This window comes from Schistocerca serialis, chromosome 1 (assembly GCF_023864345.2).
Source record: "Schistocerca serialis cubense isolate TAMUIC-IGC-003099 chromosome 1, iqSchSeri2.2, whole genome shotgun sequence".
NCBI classification, from domain to species: Eukaryota; Metazoa; Arthropoda; class Insecta; order Orthoptera; family Acrididae; genus Schistocerca; species Schistocerca serialis.
This window is the reverse complement of record NC_064638.1, coordinates 218,920,612-218,943,396: the sequence shown is the minus strand read 5'-3', so window position 1 is coordinate 218,943,396 and position 22,785 is coordinate 218,920,612. Positions and strand designations below refer to the sequence as shown.

General features: G+C 42.5%; 1 protein-coding gene across 1 annotated transcript in view; it reads left to right on the top strand.

The window, feature by feature from the left end:
* Window positions 1–22,785, top strand: part of LOC126460578 (epidermal growth factor-like protein 8) — a 177,864-nt gene that overhangs the window by 13,102 nt on the left and 141,977 nt on the right. The window contains exon 2 of the mRNA XM_050095929.1: window positions 8,522–8,668. Within this exon, the coding sequence (XP_049951886.1) occupies window positions 8,522–8,668 (147 nt within the window). The remainder of the gene's footprint in view (window positions 1–8,521; window positions 8,669–22,785) is intronic.

Here is a 22,785-nt window from a genome sequence, read left to right as displayed (position 1 = left end):
TGCTTGAGGTGATGTAAAGAGCGACGCACCAGACAATGGATGACTGGAAACGAGTGATTTGGAGTGATGAACCACGCTTTACTCTGTGGAAGGGTTTGAGTTTGGTGAATGCCTGAAGAATGTTGCCTTCCATAACGTGTAGTGGCAACAGCGAAGCACGGAAATGTTGATGTTTCGGCGTGACAGTGACTTTCGTGATTGGTGTGTAGTCCCCTTATAGCGCTTAAGAATACGCTGAATGCAGGAAGATATGAACATATATTATAGCATTATATACTGTTGGCCTTAAGAGAAACAAGTCGGAGACGATGATTCATTCTTCATGGCAGATTGAAACTGTGTGCCGGACCGAGACTCGCACTCGGGACCTTTGCCTTCCGCGGGCAAGTGCTCTACCATCTGAGCCACCCAAGCACGACTCAGGCCACGTCCTCACAGCTTTAATTCCGCCATTACCTCGTATCCTACCTTCCAAACTTCACAGACGCTCTCCTGTGAAATTTGCAGAACTATCACTCCTTGAAGAAAGGAAATTGTGGAGATATGGCTTTGCTACGGCTTGGGGGATGTTTCCAGAATGAGATTTTCACTCTGCAGTCTCGGTCCGGCACACAGTTGTAATCTGCCAGGAAATTTCATATCGCACACTCCGCTGCAGAGTGAAAATCTCGTTCTGATGATTGATTGTTTGTATTTGCATGATTAGTGCACCCTGTCAGCTCTGTCAGAGCAGCATCTGAAATGGACTCGCGTGCCCAGAGTCCCGAACTGAGCCAAATGGAACACCTTTGGGATGTCTTACAACGTCCACTTCGCTCCAGACCTGCTCCAGTATTAATATCCTCCCTTGTTTCGGCTCTTGCGGACATACAGACACCAACAGAGTTCAAGCCGTTATAAAGGCCAATGGTGGGCGCCGCTCGTATTAATATCCGCTAAGTAGTGTCCGCATACTTTTGATCAGATATCGATCACCTAAATTTTTAAAAGAACTACATTTAATACCGAAATTCCCAGCATCTAAATCATGTTGTTCGTATTCGCCCACTATCATATACCGAGTTTTTTTGTGTTTATTTTTAAACCTCGTTTGTCATATGTTCCAAATATTTTCCTTAGTGATAGCTGGAATCATCACAGGCTGTGCCGTTTATCATCTGGTCCTCGGGAAGAAGAAAGAAGTGCAGTTTTATCGTCTCCCACCAGTGCTACATTTACTTCCACATGTCTTTAATTATTATTCCATATAAATTTTGAACGTCAGAGGAGCCAGTGAGTGACCATGTCGAAATCCTTTTCTACTTTGTTTTATCTTTGATAACACGTTGCTTACCATCACTTAGGAGGTGCCTCCAAAATATAAGGCTGGAACTGCATTAAAACATCAGTATTCCACAAACTCAGATTCAGCTTGTTTACACGCCTTGTTTAGGTCAACGAATGTTAGATCAACTGTTCGTCTTCTTTCATCACTTATTGTGTTAGTTAAATATAAAAATATTATATGTACCTGACCGACCAGCTCTGAACCCGTTTTGGTCTTACATTTCTTTAAAATGTCTCTCAATTCTGTTTCTTAACACTGCCACTGGACACATTACAAATATGCCTCTAAATTTATAAACCTCTTTTGCTTCCTTTTCTAAACAAAGATGATATAGCTGCCTTCTTCCAATCAAGAAGCAGATTGTCTTGATTTAAGCATTCAGTACAAATATTTCCAAGGACTTCTATTAAGATACGTGACGCTGCTTTTAGCAGTTCATTGCTAATATATCCCAGACAAGGAGATTTACTTATTTTCAGTATGTTAACACATTACCTCACTTTTATTTTGTCATCATTTCTACTTTGCCCACTTGGGTTTCAATTTACTCCCTCACACCCCTTATTCACTAGATCTTGGCCGTGTCGATTATTCCCTTTTCTCCTCTTTTGAAGAAACGTTCAAAGTATGACGATTGCTGGTATCAGACACAAAGCAACACTAAACTTAATCATATCCCTTAGGCTGCCTTTGTCGGAAATTCGTAACCATAAGAGGCGGTTTCTCTGAAGAACGATGAGCTGTATTTTTCCATTCACGTACCTTATCTTCTATAAATAAATCATTTACCATATTAGTCGACCACAAGTTGTATCCAATGAGTTGTAACAATGGAACCTACTCTATAACTCCCCGCATAACCCACGCAATGCGACGACAGATGATTATAGGGACATGACGAATATTTGTCCACTAAGCCTCGATAGCTGCCATGCGTGCAACAGTTTTTCATTGCAGTTTATATATCAACCGAAGATTGGACGAAAATTAGTATACTTACATTCGACGGTACATGGAGCAAGTCTTTCATTCTGTAAGTGGCAGATTTAAGATCTGCGTAAACCTATAACTGAAACCAGATTCATCGGAGTACAAACGTTGTCTGGCGCCCTCTTGTTTATATCCAGTCTGTGTTTTAGCGGAACTTGGTCTCGAAACAAGAGGCTGAGCTAATCCACGTGCAGTATCTCTGGTGATGTACTGCAAGACTGCTAAACACAGTAATTGTTCCGCGCTCTCCGACAAGGCAATCTGCGGGCAGAACAGTTATAACGGCATACACGCTAACGATTGTAGGGTACCAGCTACAGCACAGCTAAGGAAACGAAAAAAAAAAAAAACATATGAGACATCATCTCCAAGTGATTACATCAGGCAGGCGTACCAGACATCTGCGATATGAAGAGACCTAATCCGTATGTCCTCAGTCCATTCAGCTCGGTACAGTACTCCAGCCTAAATATGGATATGTTATTTAGCGATGATGAGCGTGTAGGAGGTGCTGGCAGTAACGTTCTTATTCCCTTTGTTTCGTTTCATCAGAGGTTAGCGCACCGTCAGAGGTGGAAGAGAACCGAAGGGGTTGTTACTTCTCGTCGACATTGAGGTCATTCAAGACACAACCTAGTTCGGCTCGCTACAAAAGAACGAAGCATCTGCCTGTCCTAGCTGAAGAACCCACCGCAGCGTTCGTCGGAATGATTAACGCGGCAGCGCAAAAGATAAATCAGGTTGGTGACCTTGCTCCTCTACGATAAGAGACCAGGACCTAAACCAAGACGTTCCTCACCACATTGCATCGTCTGATCGGTCCTCCCTAGAAAACTGGGATTCTACTGTGTCATCTTTCCTCAGCTAATGGTGCCAGTTACCTTTGGCAATGTTCGTCTTCGCTGTCATGTACTTGTGATTATATGCTGTTGCTACATTTGCAGGTAACATTTTACAAATGTGGATAACAGTTTGAACAGAGATGTTTGGATACAAAAGTAGCGTTTATTGCTGTAAATAAAATTAAATTCCACGAATCCGTAATGTATTACGAAACAGAAGTAAGAGTGAAATTATTCACAATTTTGTCGACTTGAACATTAATTTATCTCTCTAATTTTGGACAATGTCTGTAAGTCAATTATGGTACAAATTACCATAAAATGTGGTGAACACAAACAGTTTTCAAATTTAAAAGAAAAACTTGATAATTTTATAAATAAATGTGTGAATGACAACTATGGTATTGTGGGTCTTGCGGCCAACTTTAAACTTACAGTTACTCGTAGTTTTGGGACGTAGGTAATGATTTAAAGACAAAAAACACTTTGAGTTGCAGACAGAGTTGGACGAATAAGGACAGGTCAGAACCTGTTTTGGCTCTAGGCGAATAAGAAACAAAATTTACCTGGTTCAAAAAATGTTTTATTCAGTACAAAACTAAGAATATTGAATGAAGTGTGATTTTATTAATTCTGTTGTCCAAATCAACAATGTTATATCAATGTTATATAATGTTCATTTGAAAGATTAATACTGGGAGTCGGACTAGGACTCGAACACGCAAGCTTGCCTTTGGCGATCAGTGCTTTTTACCGACTGAGCTGTATTTTTTATATTTCTATTTCTCTTTTAAATGATGAAATTCCCTTGTTATAAGGATTTTCTTGACTTTTAATATTTGGAAAAACTAATCTCTTCCTGTGGTACAGAAACACCGCGAGAAAAATAGATTTCCTGGAAGTGAGCACCAAATCATGGTGTCAGTTACTGTGGTACCGAAAGAAATGTAGATATGGAGTTCACGAATGATGATAAGAATAACATAGTAACTAACAAATACGGGTGTAATAGGCTTCAACACAACAACCTTTCTGATATAACTTATCTTTTGCTGAAATAAAAAATTAAACTAACTTCTTGCAAACCTTTATTAATTGGGATACCACCATATTTAGATTAGTGTTGCGACTGCCTTTGACGATGGCGTCCTATGGGTGTCCATTCCCATGCCTCATTCCCATAGCCAGTTTGTCAGGCTATAGTGCTGTATCTACGTATCGTTTGACCTTCCGATTATGAAAACTGCCGTAACGCCAGGAGAATTTGTAGCAATTTCATCTGAGAACGAGTTAGTGTATTTTTATTCTTTATCTTTCTCGCGTTGGTGGTCTACTAGAAATACTCTAGTTGCCAGTTACCACTACCTTTTAGTGTAATTTTTTGTTAGCTGTTCTGTGCTCTGTACAGTCTTACACATACATTTTTCCTCATTTGATCAGTCATCTGTTGGCTACATGATTTGTACACTGAACTCCAGTAAACAAAATTAATAATACCATCTAGCATGGCTCAGAATAAGTCTTCTACAGTAACAATGACATTCTACATGAACATTGCCTGAAAAAAACTGTGAAGCACCCAGAAGAAGTAACTTCGTATCGTACACACCATCGGCGGGTATATAAATGATTTGAATTGCAATTCAATATGAGAGGTAGGGCGGCCATCGGATTCAGCATCAGAGTGAGCACTTTGAAGGACGCGGAGATGCGACATATTCGTGTGAGGCAACGTTACCAGCACCTGATTCACTGTAGGCCTCCGTTTGGCCACCTGCTCGAATCGTGCAGTATTCCAATCTGTGAGACATTCGGATGTGACAATAACCCGACATTGGACTGCATAGGAAGATGGGGTCAGGCATACACGTCGTCGTCGAGGTTCCAGTCGATCATGTTTGACCACCACAAAAGAAAATCACGGGCAGCCCCTAAGGCGCTAGAGCGGCTGCGAGGCATCATTCAGCTGAATGGGTGTCGAAGATTCTGATAGGTACATTTCTAATGTGGTCAACAAAGGTGCGTGGCTGGCACCGTCGGTGTTACCGAACGATGTCTTAGAACGACTTCTTGCCGCCTTATTCACGCATATGTCAATGTTCCAACCCTCCGTGATCATGCTATAGGAAGACGCGGAACAGGAGGGATTAAAAAGCATAAAGAGCCTCTGCTGTTTCGGATCACGTTCAGATTTCGTCGAATGGTTTTGAACGGTCCCCAGTGATTCCACTTTATATACAAGAGCAAAAATTGCGGTCGCACTACATTCTAAAGAGATCAGGTCAGGTTCAGGGAGTTGCTGGCCTACTATGCCCTTAGAAAGGGTAGAATCATCCGGGCTGAGGGAGGTAAGCAGTGTCAAAGGCTGCCAAGAACGTCGTCCTGTTGCTCAACACAGTGCGAAATGAGTGGGAATCAACGCCCCAAGGAAAGGGATCGGTTCAGTGACGCCGTGTATGCCGCCACCGAAAACCTTTTTGTGTCGATTCTTAGCGGCGGAGTGACTCTCAGCGGCGGTGTGCCTAAAACGTTTTTGCTCGACCACCCATAAGAAAACCGCGTGATTTCAACGCTAAAAAGAAGGCGTAAAATGTGGATGAGAGGGGGTGTGACGACCTTCTCATCGAATGACATGCCCACGGTGTTGTTGGGCAGAATTGCGTTGAATTTTTTTGCCGAAGTGACATCATTAACCCAGATCACAGCTCACTTGAACTTCTGAGCTGTCGCCCTTTTTTTCGACAGTGTCGACACCTTGCAGTTTGAAGGCCGCCGAGCCCTTGGGTGACGTCGAAAGGCGCCACGGTTTTGCACCATTACAGAGAAGGCTGTAGCCACCTTTGAACCAAATTTTAAATTGATGCATCGCAATGGGAAGCAATTATTGGGTTTTTGGAAAAGTGATACGTAGATCACAATTTTTAAAAAATGTCATGAATGGCGATAAAAAGTGGTATTTTCTTTACGATCCTCGCATCAAATGTTAATTTGCTGAACGGGATACAAAGACATCCCCACCGATTCAAAGATGTTAAATAGACAAAGCAAGGAGAAAGTGAATTTACTGAATTGAGTCTGAGCTGTGAGGACCGGCCGTGATTAGTGCTTGGACAGCTCAGTTCCCGAAAACCATCTTACCGACCAACTTTTGCCGGTTATCTCCGCAGCGTCTTCCTTGGCCCCCCTCAAAGTTGGGGTGTGCCATGCCTACACGTCACATAAGACAGAATATGTTATATTTTGTTGTATTTAATGTTTTTCTAATATTTTTGTTTAACTAACAATCATTTGCATACGTTTAAATGTTAACTTGAAAAAAACTGTTGCACTGTGTATATATATGTACTGTTAGTTTGTTCAGTAAAGATAATTAATCAACAATAAAAAAATTAAAACAAAAAAAGGCAGAAGACAGAATATGTTATATTTTGTTGTATTTAATGTTTTTCAAATATTTTTGTTTAACTAACAATCATTTGTATATGTTTAAATGGTACCTTGAAGAACTGTTGCATGGTGTATATATATGTCCTGTTAGTTTGTTCAGTAAAGATTATTGAAAAAAAAGTCGATAGAATACTTGCTCACGAAAACCAAAGGTCCCGAGTTCGAGTCTCGGTCCGGCACACAATTTTAATCTGTCAGGAAGTTTCATATCGGCGCACACTCCACTGCAAAGTGAAAATTTCATTCTGGAAATTTACAAAATGTCTACCGATTGTAGGAACGAAGTTCACTGCTAACATTAAACAGAGGGTCAAGACTGTGACGAAGAAATCTGATGTAAATTTCTTCCACTACTACGAAGAATTAGCGGGATGAAACGTCCGAAAAATGGGAAGGAAAAATGTCAGATTTTCTGTATGACAAAGTCATTAAGAAGGACTGCACCAAGGACTGGGTTGCCACATTAGAGCATTCGCTCTTTTTCGGCCGAGCAGTTCTAGGCGCTACAGTCTGGAACCGCGAGACCGCTACGGTCGCAGGTTCGAATCCTGCCTCGGGCATGGAAGTGTGTGATGTCCTTAGGTTAGTTAGGTTTAAGTAGTTCTAAGTTCTAGGGGACTGATGATCTCAGAAGTTAAGTCCCATAGTGCTCAGAGCCATTTGAACCATTTTCAGTGTTCTGAACAATGATACGAACGCTATCACAAACGTTTGAATTCAGGAGCATCGTACTTCGAAGAAAAGTAACCGCAAATTATGCGCCTGCAATAGACATTTTAACTTCTTATTCCTTGCTAGTCTAAGATGAAATGCCTTTTCCAGCTTCATGATATTCTTGTTATTCGTCACTCCATAGATTCTACGGGCATTCCTGATTTCTGTTTATGGTAGGAACGTTGTTGGAATATCTCCGATCCAACGTTACGTCAATGTGGTGTTTACAATTCTCTCACTACTTCCAGGGCTTCTCATTTATGGAAAAGCTGTTCATTATTCTGACGTCATCCGTTCGCACATTCCAAAAGCATATTACAGAAATCTCATTCGAATGACTGATCTTTTACTGAGACAGCGTAAATCTCGCTTCCATAAATCAGAACATTGCCATTATATTGTGAAATTTAGTACCGATCTCCCTGCGTGTTTCAGTTTTTTAAGTGACGGTGAACTATGCCACGTATATACTGTAACTTACTACATTTTTTATTTAAATTTTCTAACAGTTGTAGATGATATCATATAAAAGATATTTGAAATATGATATGTGTTGAAGATTCTGAGCCTTTACAACAGTTTTAAATCTGTCTGATACCGTTTTTAAGTCAAGACATTTTTTGTCAATTTCCTAATACCGTATTTCCTTCTCATATGTAAAATGACTTTGACAGTTGGAGCTTATCTTTATCTTCTTGGATGATCGTCCTGCCTTCAGAGAAGAGCAATCAATTAGTGTGGCATCGTCGTTCAGGTTAATCCCTCGAAAAATGTATTTTGTTGCCACTTACTTATTATTTTATCCGAATATATGTTAAGCAATTCTGATGGCAAACTTCAACACTGTTCACTCCCTGTTTGTCTCTGAAGATTATGTAAATCCTCGATTACTATTTTCCAACGTTACTGTGTTGTTGTAGAGACATTGTGCTGCTCTGGCGAGTTTCTGAGCGTATCCAGATACTTTAAAAGTTGTTCATAGAAACTCACTATCAACCGTTTCAAAATATATATTTAGAAATTGTGTATAATCCTTTTCCTTTAACTTTTCTATTGCCTTACATGATGCCTCTGATTTGACTTTGCTTTTTTTTTTTTTTTCTTTGGCCTTATTGGAGTGTTTGTTGACGAAATAATAGTTAACGTACCTACCAATATCCCTGTATTTAAATTCCTTATATGACTGTGTTTTCGATGAGAGGTGTTGCTTTTGTTGCAGCCGGCACGTGTGTTCGGTGCAGAAGGCGGTGCCGCAGCAAGTGAAGCACGTGGAGTCTTTCAGCAAGCCTACGCAGATCAGCTACCAGCACAAGTGCGACAACGGCAGCGGGCTCTGCAAGGCAGTGAGGTGAGTCCAGCTGCGTCCGGTCACACGGTACGTGTACCCAACCACGTACGTCTCGGAATACATAATATTCATTCATGAAAAAAGAACAGAAAACCTCAAACGTTTCACAGCATTTATTTAGATTACCAGTTTCAGGAAACTAAGTTGCCATATTTGGATCTGTTAAGCAAAGATCAAAATTTTAAGCAGAAAAGATTCATATATAAAGGGAGGTGATTAATTTTTACATAGCAAAGATGTATACGTCATACCTTACGCAACACATCTCAGTGCATCTCGACCCTGTGCACATTATATCATTTCAAAAAGACATTTCAGAAACATGGAAACCATGGTATATCGATATGCCAAGTATTAAAAAAAAACGTACATGAAATGCCATGCAATTTTGCCCCAACTATATATGCTTATTTTCGTACGATAACAGAATGGAGACTGAGGTTCTAAAGTGAACAACACCTAATTCCGTAGTAATTTAGATCACCCCCTTCGCCGAAGAATGTTAAGCATACTCAGTATTTATTCACCTAAAAGCATCTGAACATACAGGACAGCATTTGTTTCTTTTAGTGGTGGTGGTAGTGGTGGCGGCGGCGGGAGGTGTTTGGCCTTCAGTCTTGTAACTGGTTTGGTATGGTCCATCACGACTCTCTCTGATGTGCCTGCCTCTTCGTCACAGAGCAGCACTTACTCTCAACGTCCTCAGTTTTTTATTGGATTTATTCCGATTTCTGTCTTCCACCACAGTTTTCATCTCCTACAGCTCCCTCTAGTATGATGGAAGTTATTCCTTGGTGTGTTAACATTAACCTATCATCCCTTCTTCTTGCCAGTGTTCTCCATAGTTTCCTTTACTTGCCCATTCTGGGGACGACGTCCCCTTTCCTTATCTCTTTGGTCCACCTAACCTTAACCCCCCCTCTATAGCACCACATCTCAACACCTTCGACTCTTTCGTTTTCCCGTTTTCCCGCAGTCGGTGCTTCGCTTCCATACAATTCTGTCCTCCAAAACTACATTCTCATAAATTTCTTACTCAAGTTAAGACGTATGTTTATATCAACAGATTTCTTTTGGAGAGAAATGTCCCTTTCGCCTGCGCTAACCTACTTCTTTTATCTTCTTTGCTTTGTCCGTCACGCCTAATTTGGTTTCCTAGGTAACCCCCCCCCCATGAACCATGGACCTTGCCGTTGGTGGGGAGGCTTGCGTGCCTCAGCGATACAGATGGCCGTACCGTAGGTGCAACCACAACGGAGGGGTATCTGTTGAGAGGCCAGACAAACATGTGGTTCCTGAAGAGGGGCAGCAGCCTTTTCAGTAGTTGCAGGGGCAACAGTCTGGATGATTGACTGATTTGGCCTTGTAACATTAACCAAAACGGCCTTGCTTTGCTGGTACTGCGAGCGGCTGAAAGCAAGGGGAAACTACAGCCGTAATTTTTCCCGAGGACATGCAGCTCTACTGTATGATTAAATTATGATGGTGTCCTCTTGGGTAAAATATTCCGGAGGTAAAATAGTCCCCCATTCGGATCTCCGGGCGGGGAACACAGGAGGACGTCGTTATCAGGAGAAAGAAAACTGGCGTTCTACGGATCGGAGCGTGGAATGTCAGATCCCTTAATCGGGCAGGTAGGTTAGAAAATTTAAAAAGGGAAATGGATAGATTAAAGTTACATATAGTGGGAATTAGTGAAGTTCGGTGGCAGGAGGAACAAGACTTTTGGTAAGGTGATTACAGGGTTATAAATACAAAATCAAATAGGGGTAATGCAGGAGTAGGTTTAATAATGAATAAAAAAATAGGAGTGCGGGTTAGCTACTACAAACAGCATAGTGAACGCATTATTGTGGCCAAGATAGACACAAAGCCCATGCCTACTACAGTAGTACAAGTTTATATGCCAACTAGCTCTGCAGATGATGAAGAAATAGATGAAATGTATGACGAGATAAAAGAAATTATTCAGGTAGTGAAGGGAGACGAAAATTTAATAGTCATGGGTGACTGGAATTCGTCAGTAGGAAAAGGGAGAGAAGGAAACATAGTGGGTGAATATGGATTGGGGGGAAGGAATGAAAGAGGAAGCCGCCTTGTAGAATTTTGCACAGAGCATAACTTAATCATAGCTAACACTTGGTCCAAGAATCATAAAAGAAGGTTGTATACCTGGAAGAATCCTGGAGATACTAAAAGGTATCAGATAGATTATATAATGGTAAGACAGAGATTTAGGAACCAGGTTTTAAATTGTAAGACATTTCCTGGGGCAGATGTGGATTCTGACCACAATCTATTGGTTATGAACTGCAGATTGAAACTGAAGAAACTGCAAAAAGGGGGGAATTTAAGGAGATGGGACCTGGATAAACTGAAAGAACCAGAGGTTATAGAGAGTTTCAGGGAGAGCATAAGGGAACAATTGACAGGAATGGGGGAAGGAAATACAGTAGAAGAAGAATGGGTAGCTCTGAGGGATGAAGTAGTGAAGGCGGCAGAGGATCAAGTAGGTAAAAAGACAAGGGCTAATAGAAATCCTTGGGTAACAGAAGAAATATTGAATTTAATTGATGAAAGGAGAAAATATAAAAATGCAGTAAATGAAGCAGGCAAAAAGGAGTACAAACGTCTCAAAAATGATATCGACAGGAAGTGCAAAATGGCTAAGCAGGGATGGCTAGAGGACAAATGTAAGGATGTAGAGGCTTATCTCACTAGGGGTAAGATAGATACTGCCTACAGGAAAATTAAAGAGACCTTTGGAGAGAAGGGAACCACTTGTATGAATATCAAGAGCTCAGATGGCAACCCAGTTCTAAGCAAGGAAGGGAAGGCAGAAAGGTGGAAGGAGTATATAGAGGGTTTATACAAGGACGATGTACTTCAGGACAATATTATGGAAATGGAAGAGGATGTAGATGAAGACGAAATGGGAGATAAGATACTGCGTGAAGAGTTTGACAGAGCACTGAAAGACCTGAGTCGAAACAAGGCCCCGGGAGTAGACAACATTCCATTAGAACTACTGATGGCCTCGGAAGAGCCAGTCATGACAAAACTCTACCATCTGGTGAGTACGATGTATGAGACAGGCGAAATACCCTCAGACTTCAAGAAGAATATAATAATTCCAATCCCAAAGAAAGCAGGTGTTGACAGATGTGAAAATTACCGAACTATCAGTTTAATAAGTCACAGCTGCAAAATACTAACGCGAATTCTTTAGAGACGAATGGAAAAACTGGTAGAAGCCTACCTTGGGGAAGATCAGTTTGGATTCCGTAGAAATGTTGGAACACTTGTGGCAATACTGACCTTACGACTTACCTTAGAAGAAAGATTAAGAAAAGGCAAACCTACATTTCTAGCATTTGTAGACTTAGAGAAAGCTTTTGACAATGTTGACTGGAATACTCTCTTTCAAATTCTGAAGGTGGCAGGGGTAAAATACAGGGAGCGAAAGGCTATTTACAATTTGTAAAGAAACCAGATGCCAGTTATAAGAGTCGAGGGCCATGAAAGGGAAGCAGTGGTTGCGAAAGGAGTGAGACAGGGTTGTAGCCTCTCCCCGATGTTATTCAATCTGTATATTGAGCAAGCAGTAAAGGAAACAAAAGAAAAATTCGGAGTAGGTATTAAAATTCATGGAGAAGAAGTAAAAACTTTGAGGTTCGCCGATGACATTGTAATTCTGTCAGAGACAGCAAAGGACTTGGAAGAGCAGTTGAACGGAATGGACAGTGTCTTGAAAGGAGGATATAAGATGAACATCAACAAAAGCAAAACGAGGATAATGGAATGTTGTCAAATTAAGTCGGGTGATGCTGAGGGAATTAGATTAGGAAATGAGACACTTAAAGTAGTAAAGGAGTTTTGCTATTTAGGGAGTAAAATAACCGATGATGGTCGAAGTAGAGAGGATATAAAATGTAGTCTGGCAATGGCAAGGAAAGCGTTTCTCAAGAAGAGAAATTTGTTAACATCGAGTATAGATTTAAGTGTCAGGAAGTCGTTTCTGAAAGTATTTGTATGGAGTGTAGCCATGTATGGAAGTGAAACATGGACGATAACTAGTTTGGACAAGAAGAGAATAGAAGCTTTCGAAATGTGGTGCTACAGAAGAATGCTGAAGATAAGGTGGGTAGATCACGTAACTAATGAGGAGCTATTGAATAGGATTGGGGAGAAGAGAAGTTTGTGGCACAACTTGACTAGAAGAAGGGATCGGTTGGTAGGACATGTTTTGAGGCATCAAGGGATCACAAATTTAGCATTGGAGGGCAGCGTGGAGGGTAAACATCGTAGAGGGAGACCAAGAGATGAATACACTAAGCAGATTCAGAAGGATGTAGGTTGCAGTAGGTACTGGGAGATGAAGAAGCTTGCACAGAATAGAGTGACATGGAGAGCTGCATCAAACCAGTCTCAGGACTGAAGACCACAACAACAACAACAGCCCGCATCTCGTGGTCGTGCGGTAGCGTTCTCGCTTCCCACGCCCGGGTTCCCGGGTTCGATTCCCGGCGGGGTCAGGGATTTTCTCTGCCTCGTGATGGCTGGGTGTTGTGTGCTGTCCTTAGGTTAGTTAGGTTTAAGTAGTTCTAAGTTCTAGGGGACTTATGACCACAGCAGTTGAGTCCCATAGTGCTCAGAGCCATTTGAACAACAACAACAGGTAACCTTCATTTCATCTGTATTGAGGTCACCAATTTAGACGTTAAGTTTATGACTAATCTCATTTCTGCTACTCCTCATTACTTTCGTCTTTGCGCAGCTGAGTCTCATTCCATATTATTTGCTCATTAGCCTGTTCATTCCACTCGACACATCTTGTAATTCTCCTTGACTTTCACTGACGATAGCAGTGTCATCAGCGAACTTTATCATTCAGTCTTTCCAACCTGAATTTTATTGCCACTGCTGAACCTTTGTTTTATTTCCGTCACTGCCTCTTCGATGTCCTCGTTGGGCAGTAGGGGAGAAATACTGCAACCTTGTCTTGCGCTGTTTTTGACCAGAGAATCTCTTTCTCGATCTTCCATTCTTATTGTTCCTTCATGGTTCTAATACATATTGCATATTACCCGTCATTCCTTACAGCTAGCAGTCATTTTTCTGAGAAATTCAAATATCTTACAACATTTTACTCTGTCGAATGCTTTTACCAGACTGATAAATCCAGTGAAAATGACTTTATTTTTTATAGCTTGCTCCCAGTGGTAATCGCAAAGTTACAATTGTTTCTGTGGTTTCTTTACCTTTCCTAAAGCCGAATTGATTGTCATCTAGCAAACGCAGTTTTCTTTTCTGTTCTGCTGTACCTAACTCTTATCAACAATTCTGACACACGAGTTGTCAAGCTGTTTGTGCGACAGTTCTCGCGTTTTTCTTCTCTTCCTATCTTCGGGAGAGTCTCGATGACATTTTTCCGAAAGTATGATGGTATCCCTCCAGTCTCAGATTCTAGAGAGCAGTATTTAGCAACATGATAGCTAGCAAAGAAAAGGCAGAAGAAAAGGCAGAAATGACATTAAGTTCCTTTAGGTCCAGATTCACCATATATAGTGTCCAACTGCTGTTGGTGGATAATACACTCGACAAATAAATTAAGAGAAGAGGGGAGTGAAAATCCAGCGGTGGCAAATGGTCCACTCCTCTCAAGAAGCTCCAAATTTTATATATTTATCGTCCTCAGTCTGAGAGGCGTGTCACCATAGACAGTGTCGCATGCCCCCATTTCGTGAATATTATACAGTTTGTAACTGGTAGCTATACGTCAACATAGCTTTTCGGCATGCCGCCCAAAATTAACAGACGGAACCTTTTTTCCACCACTATGTTTCTAACTGCTTTCTCTAGACTGAGTATAGTCGTACTAAGGTGTGTCTGTGATATCACCTAATGAGGCTGGTGTACACTAGTACACTAGTATCCACAATTAAACCTAAATTTTACACTAGACGTAAAATAACCTTCGATTGTAATTTCTACTTCCGCGACCGTAGCTGAGGTTCAAATCCTGGTGTTGGAAGAAATTTTCACCGCCAATATTCGGCCGACAAAGGCAGGAAAGATGGTGGTGTAAAGTTGCTGATCGCCTCACCTTGCGCCAGCATCCTGTATAAAACTGCAAACCTCTCCGTAGTGTCTCATGAAGTGGGGGCATGTGACACTGTCAACGGTGATCCGTCCGTTGGATGGGAACATTAGGCCTGAGGCAACCCGCTTGGTGCTGTTAGAGAGGAGCGAGCTATGTGCTGGCAAATGGTTTCACCCTCTCCCTTCTCTCATCACACTATTCCCACACCCAGTACAGTCGCCTACGATCAACAGATAACACAATTCTCATATACCGCATGAAGATGGACCATTGCCACGAAAGAAAAGAATCCTTCCAATTAACTTTTTTTTTCAAATTTCTTCCTACTCGTTTTATGCCTAAAAATTGACAAGTAACCATAACAACTGCTCCATTCAGCAACTTTCTTCTCTCACTGCATGAATCATATCGTGTTGCTACGATTCAACAAAACTTGTGATTATTTTATATTTGCTTTTATTTGCTTTTAATGCTAATGAAAAGACAATATGTTTGCTTCAATATCGTAGGTAAACGTTTTTAACGCTTCCCTTTATCACGTCCTTGACAGCAGTAGTTTCATAACATAGTCGATTGAACTACAAAACCCTGTTTATGATACGTTCCATTGCTCACACTTCTTATACTTGTGCGGGAAAATGTGAAGTTACAGTTGCGTTATTAATTGCCCATGTGGTTAAAGCTAATAAGTTGTACCGTAGTTAAGCCACAACTTCTAATGAACTGAAAAGCTATTACGTCTGAGTCTCTTAATATGTTCTTCTTGTTATGATACTTTCATACAAAGAGGTACGTGTTCCTGACAACATGAAGTTTGTGTAACTAACACAAGAGCAAACACTATCACCATAGACAAATATAATGTATTTTTAAACAAAGGTTATTTTTGACGTAAAAAGGTTGTGTTTTCAATTGATACTTACCATAAGTTCATTTTAGCAGACCAGACACGCGTTGTTGCACAACTGATCACTCGTTCCATGATCAGACAAACGGAGGGCATATTTCACGTCCAGACGAATTGAAATCTGTTAGCGAATACATCTTTCCAGCGGAGCTGCGAGGGATGATCTTTGATGTGCTTGCTTTTCGGATTCCTTTCAGATCGGAGGTATTATTAACAACACGCTGCTTAGTTCGTTTCATGGCAACGGACAAACTACACATGCTCGATTGTTCACGTTGCCAGAGCAATATTTTGGTAAAACTTCCATTTCCTTGACTTTTTTTTCCTTTATTGGATTTCGATTCCCCCTCCCCCGCAGAAGAGGAGTAGGCCGACAGCAGCGTAATATGCCGCTCTGCAGCCTACAGAAAAGTTATAAACAAAATTAGGAGATATTATAAAAATAAAAACAGGCGATAAAACGGTGACTGATTAAACCCGGGACAAGGCGAAAAATTGCGAAGAGAATATAAAAACAAAGGGTCAGTGATGCTGATTAAAACACATAGTAAATAGACAGGCACAATTAAAAAACACGGCGACATTCTGGTTTCTATTCGCAACAGTTTAAAAACACACCTAACGACAGTATGTTGTCCGTTCGCAACACTGACAGGTGATGCACAACACCAAACATGTACTTAAATCAGCACTATAGAGGAGACACGGCGGCGGATGCAGGGGGGGGGGGGGGGGGGGGGGGTGGCGGACCAATGACGGGGAAACAAAAAAAGGGGGGAGGAGAGGAAAGGAAAAAAGGGGGAGCCATTGGAGGGAGAGGAGATAGGAAAAAGGGGGACAGGGCAGATGCGAGAAGGAGTGGGGAAGACAGTGGAGGGGGAAAGAAAATGGACCCAGGGTGAGAGAAGAGAGGCAAGGAGTGGGTACATGGAGAAAAAACGGAAGGGGGGGAGAGGGAGCCCAAGAAAATGACAGAGGGAGGGAGGTGGAGGTGAGGATCATTGTTGATAGGAGGTATAAATGGAGGGAGACAGGGCATCATTCGGGAGGGGGAGTTGATGGAAGCCACCTTGGGAAAGGAGATGAAGAGTGTAGAGGTGGAAGGTAGGGGGGACACAACAGTGAAGGCGCGGCAGAGCAACCAGGGGATGAGGGGGATCAAGTCAGTCGGAGGGTAGAGGATGCGGACATGTTTGAGAAAAGGAACAGATGGGGGAATGGAATCAGCTCATCAGCTCATAAAGGATCCATGTGGGGAACGGGAGATGTATACGGAAGGCGAGGCAGAGTGCATGGCTCAAGGGTCTGGAGGGACTTACAGAATTTGGGGGGTAGGGGGGTGGCGGATATCCAGGCGGGACTGGCATAACAGAGGATGGAATGGATTAAGGATTTGTAGGTGTGGAGGATGGTAGAGTGGTTCAACCCCCACGTCCGGCCAGGAGGTAAGGAGTCGGAGGTGGTTGTGGGCTTTGGATTGGACAGAGCAGAGATGAGGGATCCAGGTCAATGGTGAGTCCAAGGTAGGTGAGGGCAGGGGAGAGGCGGACAGCACTTGTGCAGATGGTAAGGGAAAACTCAAGGGGCCGGAAGGAGCAAGTGGTATGGTCTGCAATGGTTGCCTGGGTCTTTGCCATGTGGCAAAAAGGTCAAGGTGATTCTGGAGAAGGCGTTGGGACCGTTGAAGGGTAGGAGTGAGGGCAAGGAAAGTGGTGTCATTGGCATACTGCAGGAGATGGACCGGAGGGGGGGGGGGGGGCGAGGATTGGGGCATATCTGCCGTGTACAGGAGGTAGAGGGGACACACCTGTAGAAGTGTAGAAGGTGCAGGAAACGGCCTTTTGAATGGTAACGTAGGAGGGTCGGTGGGAGAGGAAGAAGGCAATCAGACAGACATTGCTGATAGGAAGGACGTAGGTCTGAAGTTTAAATAGGAGACTGGGATACCATACATGGTCGTAGGCCTTTTCGAGGTCTAGGGAGACTAAAATGGCGGAACGACGGGCGTTAAGCTTGAGGGAGAGGAGATGAGGGAGATGGAGGAGTTAGTCATCGCCAGAGAAGGAAGGTCAAAAGCCACAGTGGGTGTTGGGGAGGAGGTGGTTTCGGTGGAGGTATTGATGCATGCGCCAGGTAAGGATGGATTCCAAGATTTCCTTGGCGTCAGATCAGCGTAGTCTCAATAAACGGGATGCTGATTGCGAGTGAGAAGTGTCGCGAAGGCTGCATATTATTCTACAACAATTTTTCCTCGTCTACAGGGTGAATATAATTAAAGTTAAGCTTTAAAACCACTGTAGAAATAACACCACCGGTCAGAATGACGTCAAATTGTAACGGAATACTATCGGAAATGGGGGAAAACGTATGGCAGAAGAAAAATAAATAGATACAAAATATAGCAATAGATGGCGCTGTAAGTATCATGATTTAATAGTGGTCGACTACAAATGACAAATGAATCATACAAAAATTCCTAAGGTGTAAGTTTGATGTAAAACAAACTGTAATACTCAGTGAGCATGGGTGTACAGGCGTGGTACTGTTAGCTACACTATCTGTTGGCGGACGACGTGGTGGACTGGTTTACGTAACTACGTTGAAAATAACGAATATCCGTCAGCGTAGTGGCGTAGCTACCAGAGTGCTATCAGAGTCTTCCGTTGAATAGGGAATGCACTCAACCAGAAGGCTCAGTGTGGTGCAAACGTGTGAAGCGAGCAGGTAAACATGCCATAGAGACGCATTCGTGTTTCCTACAGACAACTGAACTAGTTTGATCTTCCGAGTGGCAGAATGGTCCTTTCGGAGAAATGCCACACAAGTTGGACGTGTAGCGACAGTTGTGCAACGACAGTGGTATCAGTGGTCCTCGCAACACAGTCACTCTCCAGGATCGTTGTGTTATAATGGCAGCATTGGCAGATCGCACCGCTAGCACAGCACATATAAGGGGGCTTGTGAGCCCAGACGTGTCAGACCGGTCATTATCAGTGAGACTACGGGCAAGCACAGCTCTAGCCGGTCTTCCACTCGTTCCACAGCAGCGACGTGCACTGCTGGATTGATGCCGTCAGACGAACACTTGGAAGATAGAATGGCGTTCGGTGTTCTTCATCGATTAAAAAGCAGAGTCTGCCTGCATGTAAGTGATGTCCGTTTGCGTGTAAGACCTGGTGAGCACTGTGTCGTAAAGTGCATTCGTCCAAGATACACTGGCCCCCTTCAGGGGTTATGCTCTGGGATACCATAAGCTACAACTTTCCTTCACTTTTGATGTTTCTGGAGGAGAAGATAACCAGCGCTCGGTACGTGTAGGACGTGTTAGAAACATTCTTTTACTGTTCTAGCAACGGGAAGGTGATGTGTTGTTCCAACACGATAATGTTCACCTATGTAGTGCCACTGAAACTCAACGTGCTCTGTAAGTCGTGCAGCAACTTCCGTGGCCAGCACGATCTCCGAACTTGTCTCCAGCCCAGCACATGTGGGATATGTGGGATATGATGCGATAAGAAGTGACTCACGTGACTCGTGAATCAATAACTCTTACAGAGCTACGCGGACAGCCCGAGCAGGTGTGGTATAACGTATCCCCGAATAGCATTCACCATCTGTACGATCGACTGTATACCAGAGTCAGGGGCTGTATTGTCGCCCTTGGAGGCTACACCACGTATTAATATGGTGTTTTCAACATGGGTCGATACCTGATACCTCAAAACAGCTTGAGCTGTTGATCTGTTAATGTAATCATTTCGTGTATTCCGTATGTACTGTTCCAACACTATATCTTGAGTGAACTGGAAACTTCTGGAAGGGGTTGCTAATTTCTTCTGGCACTGTATGTGCTTAAGAAAGAGACAAGCGATGTCGATATTTTTAAGCAAATCATGCTTTTGAGGAATAAATAACCGATAACTGTAGTTCAGCCTGGAAGGTAATGGACTCCCCTAAATTGCTGACTCAGAGGAAAAATATGATAACGTCAGTCTTTCCTCTCGGAAAGTATCTCGGCTAATTTGTCTCGAACACCTCGGTGGATAAAACGCTTCACCTTAAAAGAGGGAGATTAGCTGCACTCTGTAAATGGAGCTTACTTGGGTCCGCAGACGCACGAACACTGTACCTGCCAGACTTTGGGGTTATAAGGACTTGGATATATAACAGTGCCAGTCGGAGAAGGAGGTTAATGGCTCTCCTACCGTGCAACTGTCGCGTATCAGGTTACATGGTAATTACACTCGCTAGGTTAGTTAAACTAGTCAGACACTTTTTGTAGCATCCCTGGCCAGCAGAATAAAAGACAATGATTTGCATTACATTTTTGCAGCATTCCACTGTCACCGTTTGTCGCTCTTCAGACGGCAATTACGCTCCTCGACGCGAAGTTTTCGAGGGAGAAAAAAGCAAGTTATGGTAATTCGTTTGACTCGCATTTTGGTCGAAAGTCAAGTTTTTCTTGTCCGGAACGAGGTAGGCGTGCTACAAGGCGGCCTGCTCTGCGTGTGCACAAGTTCCGGGCACGCAAGCTTTTCAGTTTTATGCTAATCATTTAAGTAGTTCGTAATGACCAAGCTGAAGCGCTATCTTCTTTTGATTATTGTTATAAAGACCATTCATGAATAAATAATATACAAAAATACAAAACCTCGACTAAGTCTGTGCTTCTATGCCAGTTTCGCTACTATCCCAGCACTATTTTCAGATGGAACCGGCACATCTACCTCGCGAGCAGGATGCTAAGTATCACTAAAGCAAGATGGCGGATCCTAGCAGGTTTGCACCAACACGGAGCAGCGGAGTGTCATTAGATATCTATTAGTTGTAGGGTTGAAACTATTCGAAATTTACCTTCGGATGGTTTTGCAATATGGTGAAAGTTGTTTGAATCGAATACAAGTGTACAAGTTGGTAGCTAATTTCAAACGGGGCATGAACTATGTCGAAGATTCGCCACGCCCAGGACACACTGTCCACGGATAGCAACACTGCGATTGTTAATGATTGATTGGAAAACATGTGTATTACTGTGAACGATACCGAAGCAACGATGAACATTCGAGTCGGATCATCCCACCATATTGTTCATGACATACTGATGTTCAAGAAAGTGTGTGCGAGGTGAGTTCCGAAACATTTGACACCAGAAATGAAAGAAAGGCACATGAATGTGTGCAGGGAGACCTGAAGTTCGTCTGCTTGCCCCAGCACGCCACATTCCATGCACCTGTCACCTTCAGATTATCACATTTTTAACTCACTGAAAGAAGCTCTTAGTGTCTAAAGATTCGGTGATGATGAGGAAGTCCAAGCAGCAATGCATAAATGGTCACGTACACGCCCCCAAGAATTCCTTGCATGTGGAATTGATAAGCTTGTCCAGAACTGACATGAATGCATAGAACTCGGAAGGGTTGGGGTAAATGGGTGGGGGGGAATCATTACGTTGAAAAATAGCTAAGTGTTGTATTTCGTTCTCATAATAGATTCTTTAAAAAAAATTTCGTTTTTTTATTCAATGGCCCTTGTATCTTCGTATTTTTTTTTAATTTTTTTCATCGAATATACCCACGTTATTTCCTGCATTCCCTCCCACATTTGCCTTCAGTGGTCTTTCTTAATTGTGCTGTCCAGAATTTGCACTTGCTTTTATTTGGTTTTACGTGGAATCTCTAGTATCCAGTAAGCCACTCTTTTATGATTTTCGACTGAAGATGTTAGAGTACCAAATCCTTAACTTCTTTAAATCTCTTTCCACTGCTGCAAACAGACTCCTGTGATATGCTTGTTTGCATAGCGATCTTCCGTAGCAGCCGTTACGATAAACTATTACTGGTTTTACCGTCTGGAGCTTACTGCACTTCAAGAGTGCTTTTCGCCAGACGCTTTTCACTTTTATTTACAAAATCTGTTCTGTTACCATGCCTATGCATTTTGGTATTTACATTTTAAAATCGGTGTTATACTGTTGGCGTACTGTTTACATGCGTTGTAAACAAGGGACAAAAACACCGTATGTACACTACTCAGCACTACTTAAGGACGAATAGGTAAAAGTAACATAACATATCAGCTACTCGGTAGAAATGAATAAAGGATGGGCAGAATGTTGCCAGATGTCTCTCCATCGTGCACAGAAAGTTGAAATTCACATGGCGTGAGGTTAGCGTGACTGTAGCGCCAAAAGATATTGGCCGTGCAGCACGAGACAATTGAAGGAACGTAAAGAACGCATGTGTGTCAATCAGCGAGTAGTTAGGGGGTGCTGTGGTGGCGTTCTTCGTTACAATATACCGAGCCCGATGGCGCAGGAGTTACATACTGGACCCGTATTCGGGAGGATGACGGTTCAAATCCCGGGTACCATCCTAATTTAGGTTTTCCGTGATATCCCTAACTCGCGTCGGGCAAATTCCAGGCTGATTCCTTGGTTCAAATGGTTCGAATTGCTCTGAGCACTATGGGATTTTAACATCGGAGGTCATCAGTCCCTAGCACTTAGAACTACTTAAACCTAAGTAACCTAAGGACATCACACACATCCATGCCCGAGGCAGAATTCGAACTTGTGACCGTACCGGTCGCGCGGTTCCGGACTGAAGCGCCTAGAACCGCTCGACCACTGCGGCCGGCTGTGATTCCTTCCCCATCCTTCCCTAATCTGATGAAACCGATGACATCGATGTTTGGTCCCCTCCCCCGAATCAGCCAACTAACTATTACAATATAGCCCGGAGACAACATTTGGGTTACTTCACGTGAGAAAAAAAATCATCGAAAAAACTTTAAGAAGAACGACATGTAACGAATGTAGCTCAGGAGTTTGGTATTGCTCCCAGCATTGTTTCACGTGCATCAGGAGCATTCCTAACTGTCAGTTTTAAGTTTATTTTTTATTTATTAGTAGAACTAACTGGCAATAAGTTCACAAAATTTTCGGTGATGAAATCGCATCCGATGTGCCTGAAATACAGATTAATGTCAAAACCGAGAATCCAAATGAGTTTCTAAATCCACTCACATGGAAACGATGTCCTAAAACCACATTTTCATTTGCTACAGTTAACAGAATTGCAACTTTTGATGCAGTTCCTGTATTTAATG